Raw genomic sequence first — 13415 nt, forward strand, 5'->3', positions numbered from 1 at the left:
CCAAATTGCCATTCTTTACCTCACAAACGATTAGCACACTGCTTATCTCCATCAATCAGCTGGAAAAACATGTTGATTAACCAAACTGTGGTTAAAGTTCTCCCCCCCCCCCCCACGGCTCCTGAACTTTAGCCTCCTCCTGAGAATAGGCTGGCTTCCCGGTAAAGCATTCTCTGGTATACAATCCGAATATGCCACCGTTTGGTCCCACTTCCCCACATCAGGTTCTTTCTAGCCTTGTTCACATCTTCCTATTAAAAAAAACCAAAAAACTCTTTTTGTCTAATTCTTGACTTACAGATCTTATGGTCAAAGTGCTCTCCCTATTGCTATAGTCCACTCCATCTATTGTGATGGTCACTCATTCCCTCTCCCTTAAAATTCTTTGAAATAAAATCTTTCTTACTATGTCCAGATTTATTTTTTATGCAGCACATTCCAGGAGAGAAGAGTAGGGATGGGGCTGCAGTGACCATTAAGGTGAGGCAGAGGAAGACTTGAGATGAGCACCGATGACATAGAGGAGTTTCTATGAGGCTATATGGAGGATGTAGACACTATTGTGAGAAATCTATAATAAAAACACTTCTCTAATGAAGATGTTCAAAGACTGCCTTCAGAGCTTTGGATGAGTTGACTTCATGTTCCTGTGTTGAGGCATGAGGCTTACTTGCATGGAGGCCAAAATGACTGCCTAACAAAGATTAAATTTTAGCATTGGTTGATCACAGTGACCAGGACTGAATTTATTTGTAAGGAAGTGCAGTTTTGTAAGATGGTGCTCTGAAGATTTTGCTTTCTGCAGGAGTGAGTGGCTGAAGAAACCGGTGTGTGGTCCACATACCTTCATGTTGTGCACATCTGAAGACTACAATCCTGGCTCAATACCACTAGCTGAAGTTTTACTTCTAATAGCTACATCTCTCCACCTTTTCAGTTCGTCCGTTACCAAGTAACCTTGTTCAAAATAACTATTCCTTAAATGCTTTAAATATGGGTGGCTGTGCATGTCCGGGAGGAAGAATTTCTAAGACTCCTAGATAACTACCAAAAATTTATATGGCCAATAATATTCAAACAGATATATTTGCACTCAAATCTTGAATAAGATTTTCACGTATAATAGAAAAGAAAAAACTTTTGTCTTAATTTGCCTTCTATGCTGAGCCAATTACAAATTGTGTTTGACTGTTGACTCTTAGCATGACAAATTATCACCAATTGCTAAAGAGGCTACTGGAGCATTCCTGAAAATAGAGGGATTTTAAAAATTTATTTTTTAGCCTATCTATTCCTATATAGATGTCATTTTCTTATAATAAAGAATAAATTATATGTATATGATTTTTTAATGTAATAGATATTCATATACTGATTTGCGGCATTTATTTTTTAAAGGGTCACCTTCTCTCTAAAGACTTTACGATCCCCCTACCTGTGTAGAATTGATCACTCTTTTTATGTCCTATTTTACCATCGACATACTTCTGTTATAGAACCTGTAACATTTTATTATCCTTATTAATTTACATGCCTGTATCCACTCCCCTACACACTGTAAGTCCCTTGGGGCCCAGATCCTATCCTCTTAGTCTTTGTATCTATAGTTCCTGGCTTATAGTAGGTGGTTAAATAAATTTCCCCGAATAAATTAATGAACGTTAGTTAGCCCATTCTTTTCTAAATGAAGAGTTAAAAAAGTTGTTTGTTTTAAATACTTTTTGTTCAAGTCCCTTAGTGTCTTTGTTGGAAATTATTTAAGCCTTTGCTGGGGGACCTTTAAGACTTTTTTTGAGAATCCGGTGAGGTTATGTATTATAGAGAGACTGGACATGGTAAGGTACTATTTGGTTAGTGCAATTCTAATGTGAAAGGAAGATCTCATGAACTTTGGGACCTTACTGAGGTATCATAACATGTACAGGTTTGTAGGAGGTTTGCTGTGATATAAGCTGCTGTCAGAACCCACAGTATGCCTTTTCAAAATCCCTGTTGCTGATAACGCTGCAAGGCCAGTGACAGTCAATTAATACAGCAATAAATTGCTCAATAAATTTTTATCTTAGCTCCCGGGGCCCTATTCCTCCTATTTCTCTGTGTGACACTTTATTGCTTTTTTGGTCTTTTAATTCGACTTTACTCCAGATTAGGGTTCTGCTTTTCCTCCAGCATTTTGGATATTCCATTGTGGATCTTGTCTAAATTTGGCCTCCGACTTTTTCTTTTTTAGTTCTCTCTCTTTGAATAGCTTTTAGTATCTTATACAAATGTCCTGAACTGATTTCAGTTGCTAAACTCATTTCTTTCCACATCCCATTTAGATATACAATTGTCTGTCCTTTCACAGCCTGGCATAGAACTGACCCTCCATTTCTGATGCCAGGGAGCAACTAATTAAGCACTTGGGTGTCACCTCAAGTCCACCAAATGCGGGCTTAGCAACTCAGCTTCCTAATAACAGTACTATAAAGATGAAGGCAAAATTACTTTATGTATAGAAAGTCCGTTAAAAAAATATCCCCAGGTAGGAAAAAAAAAAAAAAAGTACAGTTTGTGGGATTATTTCATCCATCCGAGGGTCTATTACTTGTTCCTTTTCCCGAGTACCTTCATTCATGGTTCTCAACATTTAGTATTTTCTCTTGCTTATGACTTTTGTTTACTGGCTGACCCCATCCCAGATGAAGCCTCTTCTGTGGAGTGGTACATATCATATACTTAATTCTTCCATTTGTAGGGGGAAGGTCACCCAAGAGGCTGAATGTATATCCAGCCCTCAGGTTTTCACACTTACTACCTGAGTGTGAATATATATATGTTGCTGGCAGATATCTGAGCATACCTTAGTCAAACTGATTGTCAGTGGGAGCTATATGTCTCTGAGGCCAGGCAGGAAAAAGATTGCAATACCACGTATTCCCAAATCTTGGTAAGTCAGAACCATTGGTAAATAGTAATAAGAGTTAGCAATTGCGTGGCAGTTACTACCCTCCAGGTACCAGTCTTAAATATTTTTAATATTTTAACCCTTCTCTGTAATCCTCACAACCAACTCTCAGAGGTAGGTATCATAATGATTCCAATTCGAAAGATGAGGAAGTAGAATCACAGAAAGATACCTTCCCCAAGGTCACACAGCTAGTAAGTGATAGTGTTAGGAATTGAACCCTAGAGGTCTGGTACCCACATTTCTGTTACTTCTGAGCACTTGTACTCTTGCCTTTACTGCTAGTCTTCTCCTTTGCTCAGTGCCTGGGTGAGAACAACTATGTGAAGCCTGGACTGAACTCTTATGGAAACTTCATTACTTACGCTCTGCTTTTCTTGGTATACTGATCCTCTGGTCCTCACCATTCATGAGCATCTTACTGGTAGTACATTTTACTTAGGGAATTCTAAACTTAGTGACAATTAGTAGGAGACCACATTGAGTGTTACATGCTTCCCCTTGCAGGCAGAATTGGTTGACTTAGGATGGCAAACCTCTCCTGGTAAAAGAAGGCTGGGGCCTTTACCTACTGCTTCTGCTGGCATCAGGATTTGTTCTCTATCATAATCCTGGGACCACTAGCAATTTCAACTGCTAATCTCTCTATACATTAACTCTTAGAATATACTGGTCTTCAGTAAACTAAACATAATGAGGATATATAGTCTGTCACAGAGTTTGGAAATTAACAGAAGTACTCTCTGCAAATTATACTTTCCTTATGATGTCTTTAAAAAGCCTCCATTGGGTTATCTTACACATCTTGAGCCCTCCTTCGCTTGTCTGTCCTAGGACAACTGGTACAATATCACATGAATGCAAATTTCAGGAAGTGCTAATGTGTAGTATCTTAGAGATCTCTTAAAAAATATGTTCCATCAGACTTTTTCTTCTCACTTTCAAAATCTATGAGAAATGAAAAATGGAAATAATCTAAAGCTTACAGAGTTTTTAAAAAGCTACAGATATAATTGATTATTTCAAGTAGAATTCCTTTTACCCTGAAAATTTCGTACATGTTACTGATCAATCATATATACTTATGTAATGATATTCTCTGGAACCTAGAGCATCTCGGCTCATCCTTTATTATTTCAGTTATTTTAAATGATTTGTTTTGAAATTAGTGTCACAAAATATTTTAGTTCAGATAGAAATCTTCACTTTAAGAAAAATAAAGACTATAATAACAAGAGGATCACTAGATTAAAGATCACTTAAAACAACCAATTTGCAAAGTAACCATAACTTTATTGGCTCTTTCTTCCTGGAGGTCTGGATCTATAAATACAAATTTTAATTTACAAACATTAATCTAGCTTGAAACATCAATTAACCATTTTCTTTTGTTTCCCATTTGTGTCTAAAATATAAAATTATGAGAAAAAGTTATATGGTGACTTTAATTAAAAAGTAGTTGAATATGTGTCAGATACATAAGAATCCATTTCAATCTCCTAAACTATTAATAATCCGGTTTTTGTGTTTGTAACACTATGAAGTATGTACGTTTAGAATAACGATTCCATGATTAGATGGATAGAAATAAATAGGAATTTATCAGGAATGATTTAGGAAGTAATTAAGGAAATAATTTAGGAAAAAATGTTGAAGGTCTCTTATATACTAGATACTGTGTTAGGCTCTAGGAATACAAATTAATAAGAGACAGTCTTATTCACATAGAGAAAGATCCCCAAAACGTCAGCCCAAGGAATAAGAGGAACAGGATCGTCTAGACCACCCCAAGCTTTTGCCTGATGATGGATGGATATTTAAATTTTCCATCACCACACAAAAGAATATTTCTTCTCACTTCCTGCTACTTCTAGTACCAATAACATTGTGAAATGATTTTAGTGAAAGGGAATATAAAGTCAGGTAGAGTGGGGAAACAATATTGAAGAGAAGAAACTGCATATGGAATGATTATCCAGAATCTTCTGGTAGTTAAAAATATCTAGTTAAGATGTCCATTCATATATATATATGTTTTTGACATGATAATTCAGTGACACCTAATATGAAATTTGGATATTACTGTTTTTTAAATGCCTTTGAAAATCTAGTAAACCTACTTTTCTGTGCTTGTAGAATGTTGAGCATTCTGATAAATGTAAGCATAGTTATGAGTAAGAGTTCTACATGTATGCTCTGAAATACATTTAGACCATTGATACTAGGTAGGTTATTATTAGTAATAGAAATTTTGCTTTCCATGTCTTCATTAATTTTAGATGAGAAGATATTTTTTTCTCTTTTGATAACAGTAATGTTACTATGAATTTTGAGGAATAAAAGTAAACCAATGGAGGGAAGATCTTTTCTATGAGCAGATGGCTTTTGGTATATCAAGGTTTTGCCATTTGTTTTAGTGCTTAAAATAAACATTATTTATAAGACCACTTACATTTTGATGTTACTTAATGAGGAATATGCATCATTGATTTGACTAGCTTAAGAGGTCATTTAGAACTTGCCTGTTAACAAGCTGTAATCTGCTGAGCACACAATGACTTTGTTTAAAATTATCTATTCAGAGCTGATCAATGACAATAATTGTTTTATACCAATCACTACTGAAAGTTGCTAATTACTTTGAAGGACATGAATACTAGCTTTTTTTTTTTTTAAGTCATAACCCATTCACCTTGAAATTAAGAAGAAATGTTATGAAAAGTCATCTTGCCTCTTGAAAGAACTTTCTTTTTTTTTAATTAAAAGTTGATTCACTAGTCCTGGAATATCACCAGGAAATTTAGGCAAAATTGAAGATGTCATTTGTTCTTATAAGAGAAAGTATAGTAGAATCCCCACTGTATTCTATCTTATATCAATTAGGGATTGGTTAAACTGGACTCCTTATAACATAGGAAAATGGTATCTTTTAAAAGAAAGAACACACATACATACTTTTTCTTCTTATGTAGCTCATCCATAAGATGTTTTAGTGGAAAAAGTCTGGGCTTTTGAATAAGACAGAGCTGGGTTTGTATCCTAATTTTGCCATTCGTTGTTTTACTGGTTATGTGAACTTGATCAAATTACTTAACCTCAGTTTCCTCATTTTTAACGTGGAGATCATGCCTCATGCACAAGGTTATCGTGAGAATTCAAGCAGTTAGTGTAATACCTGACACATTCATGAGCTGGATAAATTTTTGATCCTTCGCTTCACTGGGTGGCAGCGTCTTCACCTGGTCCAATAAACTGGTCCAGCACCCAGTTTCTTTCTACTTTTACCTACTTACCTCTAGCAAAGCTGTTTAAAGATTGATTGATTATCAATCAGTGTTTTTAATGTGGATGAGTTTTAGTTTGTTACTTTAACCGTTACTTGCTTTAATACCCAATTCTGAATAAAAGGATTGTCTTAGAAAGGAATTTTAGCCTGCCTTTGGGTGGATATCTAGGGAGTTTGCATATTAGAAGCTCCCCTGAGAAGACACCAATTATAAACTCTCTAGAGGTGGTTGGTGCTGTTTCTAGTATTTGCCTGGTTTGAAGTGGGAGGGAGCCCATGCCACTGGCTTCTTTAGTGATCCTTCCTATTGACCTGGATTCAATTTTACTTTTATCCTTTCAGACTTCTTTTCTCTGAATGGGCATACGCACCACTCTAGTGTGACCTAATCATAAATCAACATCTTTCCTTTTTCCTTCTCAGTACTCCAGCATTTATCTTTTCTGTTTTCTGGCACATTTAATCTTATTTTATTTAGAATTTAATGATGTTTTCATGTTATAAATAGTTCCTACATTAACACTCTCTGATATCCTAATATTTTCTCATTTTTCCTAAGTCACTTCTATTGCTGATGATGGTTTTCTGTCCGTACTTTTATCTGAAAGTGTTCTCTTCTTTTATTGTATGACTGTACATGCAGTTTAATATGGTGTAATATTTGAAGCCATCCCACCAGCTCTATGACCGAAAGCAGTGATTTAACCTAAGTATCAGTGTCCTCTTCTATCAAATGAGACTAATAATAATCTCTACCTCAAAATGATACTGTAATGATTAAATTAGATGAGCCAGGAAAATATTCACTTATTTGCATGAATGATTTATATACATATACATATTCCAACTGATCATTCTTTTCATTAGGGAAGTGGTTTGTATCAATTCCTCATCTTTCTTTGTCAGCTCTAATACAGTTTGGTCAAATTAGAGAGAGATAGTTTCTAAAATGAGTATATAACTATAGAAAAAATAATTTTTCTTATTTAATGAATTTCTAAAATAAGATCGTTTGGAAAATATTTGGAAAGACGTATTTTATAACATTGTTACACTAGCTTGCTTTTCTACTTGGTGTTACTTTCTAGAATTATTATCTCTGATTTAATTGCTCTTACAAGCTATTTTGTATATCTTCAGTGGTTTTAGTCATCTTTATACTGGGAGATCGACTAAAACAGTTCTTTAGAATTTTCATGTTGTGTCAAAGATTGTAAAATATCTTTTAAATAGTCATGTTTTAAAACACAGAAAAATATAGGAGAATACAAGTAAAACATTTTTCCTGTTTATTCTTATAGATCCAGCATTCAAGTTATAATAATTTTAGGATCAACATATTGAGTTTAAAAAGTATTGGCTTTTGGCCGGCCATGAGTATTAAGGAGCACACATATACATGGAGCACTGGGAGTTATACGCAAACCTGAATCATGGAACACTGCATCAAAAACCAGTGATACACTGTATGGTGACTAACATAACATAATAAAATTAAAAAAAAAAAAAAGAATAGGCTTTTGGGATAAAACCCAATGGACAAATGTAGAGTGTCTATATTAATCACCCTTTGCTATTAAAAAAAAAATGTTTAGGGAAGGTGTGTGTTCCTAGCTTAGCTAACTGTGCAAAACATTAGAAGGATTTCATATCCAAAAAGAGAATCATTCGTAATATGTGAATAATTCAGAAATACATGTAAACTGCAGTAAAATTTTAGGCAATGAAGCTAAATCTTTATGCAAGGTTAATATTTTTTTTCATCTTTTGCTGTTTCTTCTTCCTCTACTCCTCTAAAGAAGTCATGCTTTTTTTTTATTTTCCACAAAAAAAAGATCTATGCATTGTTATGTTTTTGTTTCGAGTTTGTCTAATAGAAATAAAACATAAAGAGATTGATTTCTCACAATTACTAGAGCATAATGAGGCATGAAGTAGCCCACATAAGTTTGTTCTGTGAGCCCCCACCCCTTTCCCCATACTTCTCCCATCTAAAAATACGTGTTTTCAACAAACGTTTCTTCATTGAAAATTGCATTTCACTCTGTTCCCAGTTCTATATTTTAATGGTTTAGAGAATGGGCTCTGAAGTCCTAATGTAATTCCTGGATCCATCACCAATGGCCATATAATTATGAGGAAATTATATAACTTCTCTTTTTAGAAGTTTTCTCATCTGTAAATAAGATGATAAGAATATTTCTCATAGGAGTATTCTAAAGATTAAATGCATAAATAAATGCAAAACTCTTAGAATAGTGCCTAATACAATAAATGTTAGCTATTGTTATTGTTAAAGAAGTATTAAAATATCATGATGAAGATATAAGACACATTTTGTTTAAAGATTTTGAAACCATCAAATTTTAAAAGCCCATTTGAAAATTAATTTTAATGAGACCAAATACCATCTTCAATTCAGTGGTTATGAAAAATAAAAAATCTGTTTGGTGAGGAAGTGGAAGTGGTAGAGATTGATAAGCAAATTTTTAATTGTTCTGTAGTTAATTTCACATTTAGTGTTTGTGAAAAATTATAAATTTTAAAAAATCTAATAACCTCTAAGTATGTTTTGTCTTTATAATATTTTATAATAAATCTGAGTACACTCTACATTGCAACTGTATATACTGTGATATTAGTGGGAAAGCCTAAAACTTTATTTGATATGAGTTACCATCTATCATTACCTTAGTTTTGAAGAACTGTTAATATTTTCACTAAAATGCTCACTGGCATATTCTATCTTTTTATTTACTTCAATAGATTCAGAGGCGATGGCGAGGGTATAGGATTCGGAAATACTGCTTTAATTATTTTTATTTGAAGGAGTACCTGAGAGCTGTTTCAGAGACTAATGATGCAATTAGGTGAGTCTTGTACTAGTGACAATTTTAAAAAGGTTACTTAATAGATGTTGATCATAACCATACTTAGGAATACTTGCTAGAACTCAGTGATATTTTAGACAGAAATTTATTGATAAGATAGAGATATATGATTCTATTTACCTTAGAAATTTATTGTTGTCATATTTTTAAATTTATTGTACTATAAATTAGATTATTTTTTTGTTCTCAGTAGGCCTCTCTGATTCTATGCAAAATAGTTTTGGTAAAATTACCTCATTTAGAGATGGATTTATCTGTAAAATGATTCCATAGATGAAGATTTAAAGTATGATAAGCCTGAAATGTATTTTGAGAAATATGATCGATAGTAAGAACTTGCCTCTCAAAGGAGAAAACATCATGGAACATAATTAAAGTGGACTGCTTACTATCAGCTTTGTTTCTTTAAACATGTAGAAAGCACCTGGATTTAGATAATAGCATGACGTCTTTTGTAGATTTATGCAAAGTAAAGCTATTATAACACTATTCAGTCAATTTTACCAAAGCTGCATGTGTAAGTTTTCATATAACTTCAAATATATAGTTTTTTCCCCCTTGTAATATGCCCCATTCTAATAACATATAAGTGACGATAGGCTTATCATATGTTTAGATTTAAAAAACAACTAAAAACAGTTGCCATTTATGTAGTTGTTTTAATTTTTTTTCACATACTTTACTCTTAAAATTCTTTGAACTAGAGAGAACAATTGCACAATAAATTGTCAAAATAAGATTTTTGCCTGAGACCCTAAAGTTACATATATTATAAGAAATATCTGAAAACTGATTTTTCTAACTTTTAAATTTCTCACATAGGCTGTGTACATAAGAGGATCTGGTCTTTGGAGATTAAATGTTGGGTATTTGTGAGGTTGTTATCTTTGGAAACTGCAATTAAAAGTCTGGGAGGATTGCAGTAGGACTTGGTCAATTGAAGAAGTTGCAAAACTCAGAAGCATGTGGACACCAGGGGACGGCTATTTGATTTCTTCCTTAAGAAATCCAAAGTCCTGGAGATGGGCTGGCTTTCTGCAAATGGCAGGCATGAGCCTGTCTGGAGGAAAGAGTTAGCAGAATATGCAAGAGAGGGGATTTGAGCAGGGCTAGGACAAAAGTGAGATAAGTGAGGCTCTTAAGGCACAAAAATTGAAGAGGTGCTTACTGGCAGGGCCATGTGGGTGCCCACCCCGCATTTTACAACCCCAAGAGGGCGTCCTTAAATTGTACACTGGAGAGGCCTCTCTTGCTTATCCTAGCCCATCACTGATAGGGGGAGGTCCTCAAAGAGACAAGTATGTGAAAGGCTGGCTTTGTAAAGGCCTGTTCTGTCGGACAGGTATTTCCATTCATCCTTGTTTTCTTCCTAGTTTTACTGTGTATATCTCTAGCTACTGATACTGGTGTATCAGTGCTGACAATTTGCTTTAGCCTGATATTCTTTATCTTCTTTACCATATCACAGACTTACTCTTTCTACCTTTCTTAGAGGTTTATTTGTTTTTTTTTTTTTAAAGACTTACTTATTTAAGTGAGTGAGAGAGCACAGGGGAAGGGGCCTAGGAAGAGGGAGAGAGAAACACAAGCAGACTCCACACTGAGCATGGAGCCTGATGCGGGCCTTGATCTCAGGACCCAGAGATCATACCTGAGCTGAAACCAGGAGTTGGACGCTGAACTGACTGTGCACCCAGGCACCCCATTCTTAGAGTTTTTAAGCCAGATTGAAGCTGAATGTAGCAAATGCTTTTTCATTATCTTCTAAAATATTTTTAAATGCCCTTTTTCCTTTTTGACCTAGTGACGTGTTATAGAATGTATTTTTATTAATAAACTAAGTAGAAATACAGGTACAGTGTACCTTATTGATGTCATTTACATGACAAAGTAGGGCTCTCAAAGCCCCTCCCCTTCCAACCTGGTCTTCACTGTAGCCTGGCATGCCCTTGAAGGGACCCTCAGATACCTCTTTCGCCACCTTTTTGATGTCTTTGTGTTTGTATTCGCCAGGCAGCAGGTTAGATCCACAACTGACAGTTGTGGGGTGGGGACATAGAAGGCCAGGCCAGTGAGCTGTTCATTCAGCTCAGGGATTACCTCCTTACCCACAGCCTTGGCGGAGCTGATAGAGGCAGAGATGATGTTTGGGGCAGCTTCTTGGCCATCACACCACAGTTTCCCACAGGGGCCATTCATGGTCTTCTGGGTAGCAGTGATGGCATAGGCTGTGGTTGTGAGTTACTTCACAATGCCATGGTTGACCTTGGCGAGGGCCACACAGTTGGTGGTGCAGGAGGCATTGCTGACAATCTTGAGGGACTTGTCATATTTCTCATGGTTCATGCCAATCACAAACATGGGGGCATTAGCAGAAAAGATGACCTCTTGGCTCTACCCTTTAAGCCCCAGCCTTCTCCACAGTAGTGGAGGCACCAGTGGACTCCACAGTGTATTCAGCACCAACATCACCCCATTTGATGTTGGCAGGATCTCTCTCTTGGAAGATAGAGAAGGACTTTTTTCCATTTCCGACAAGTTTCACATTGTCAGCCTTGACTGTGCCATTGAATTTGCCGTGGGTGGAATCATACTGGAACAGGTAGATCGTATAGTTGATGTCAATGAAGGGGTCATTGATGACAACAATGTACACTTTGCCAGAGTCAAAAGCAGCGTTGGTGCCCAGGCACCCAATATGACCAAATCTGTTTACTCTGACCTTCACCATTGTGTCTCGGGGATGTGGCTAGCACTGCACGAGAAGATGGAGCTATCTGTTGAACCAGGAGGAGCAGAGGAGACACACTAATATTAAACCATCATTGTGTGCTAGGAATATCTGTAACTGAGCCGTTGTTATTCTTTTGATTTATTAGTAAATTATATCCACTTTTGTATGCTTATTTAGTTATAATTTTCTTGTGTTGTAATTTACAGGTATTGTTACCACGTTTTTGCTATATTTATTAGATGAACTGATAGATTATATGGCATGGCAATTGGAAAGGAAAAATAGTACTCTGTTTTCTATCTACTCAATAGTCAGTACATCTGGTCATCAAATGTGTAGGTTTTCCATGCCAAGCAATCTCAGAGCAGCTAGGTGTCCTATGATTTAACTCAATTCTAAAACTACTTATCTGGTGATAGCATCATATCCTTCAGGTTAAGGGCTCAATCCCACAAGACTACCTCCCTTCCCACCCCCATCCAGACTACAGATATCAATTTCAAGTGTTATGTCCCCAGTTTACCCACAACTTCTGTCCAACTTGACTACAAATCAGAGATTCCTAGGACCTCCTCCCCAAGATCAATCCACCTAGTACTTCCATGTGTTCAACCCAGAAAATCTCTGAATTCTGTAGGTTCAAGGATTTTTATGGAGGCTTCCTTCGCTAGGTATGATTGATTAAATCTTTGACCATTAGTGATTACCTCAACTTCCAGCCTCTCTCCCCTCCAGGGATGTTGGAGGTGGATGGGGTGGAGCTTAAAGTCCCAACCTTCTAATCACATGATTGGTTCTCCTGGTAGCCAGTCCCATTAGCATGTACCAGTCGCCCAAAGACGCTTACAACTTTGAAGAAATTTCTAAGGTTTTGGAATGGGGTGTTGTAAAAAGTGTTGGGGGAGGGCCAAAGGAGTGCTCTGGGGGTGTTAGGAAGTCTCCGTGGCTCAAAGTATAGCCCTACAGATAATGTGTGTCTCTATGTATCTGAACTGGTTTAGCTTTTGTTGTTTGTTTTGACAGTAAATGGCAGTTCCAGGACTGTTTATTGTTTTTACACTCTCCTCTTAGAGATCTATAGCAAAGATAGCATTTCTGTGCATTTCCTCTTTTAGTCCTATGTCCCCTGCCATTCAGCAGTGTAGTTCACGAAGTCTGCCACGGTCAAGTTTTGCTCTACAATATTCTTCTGAGCGAGGGGGGCATTGATGTTTTTTCTCCTAAGTATGCCACCTAGTTTTAGGAATTCTGCACCTGACAGTCTCTCTCTGAAGTCTGCATCTTAAGGTATCCTGTCTCCATGACATCTCTAATCTGGGTTGAATTTTCACTACTCTTGGTGGCCTTTTTTCATATATATTACTCTTAAGTGTTTCTAATTTTACTGATGATAGGGTTTCCTTTTATTTTCTTATTACCTTTATTATTTTATGGAAGTTTAAGAGAGGAAGGTATAGAGATATATTTACTCCACTATCTCAAAATTGGAACTATATAGTTAACTTTCTAATATAAATCACAATCTGTTTTCCTTTGTGTTACATACACAATGTAATG

The 13415-nt window shown here is 36.0% G+C and overlaps 1 protein-coding gene across 3 annotated transcripts in view; it reads left to right on the forward strand.

Moving 5' to 3' along the window:
* SPATA17 (spermatogenesis associated 17) overlaps nucleotides 1-13415 on the forward strand; it is a 175746-nt gene that overhangs the window by 28042 nt on the left and 134289 nt on the right. For all 3 annotated transcript variants that reach the window (XR_004627369.1, XM_034667195.1, XM_002926656.4), the window contains exon 5: nucleotides 9000-9103. Coding sequence is in view for 2 of the 3 variants with exons in the window: in XM_034667195.1 (XP_034523086.1) it covers nucleotides 9000-9103 (104 nt within the window). In the remaining variant the exon portion in view is untranslated. The remainder of the gene's footprint in view (nucleotides 1-8999; nucleotides 9104-13415) is intronic.

This window comes from Ailuropoda melanoleuca, chromosome 8, assembly GCF_002007445.2.
Source record: "Ailuropoda melanoleuca isolate Jingjing chromosome 8, ASM200744v2, whole genome shotgun sequence".
NCBI classification, from domain to species: domain Eukaryota; kingdom Metazoa; phylum Chordata; class Mammalia; order Carnivora; family Ursidae; genus Ailuropoda; species Ailuropoda melanoleuca.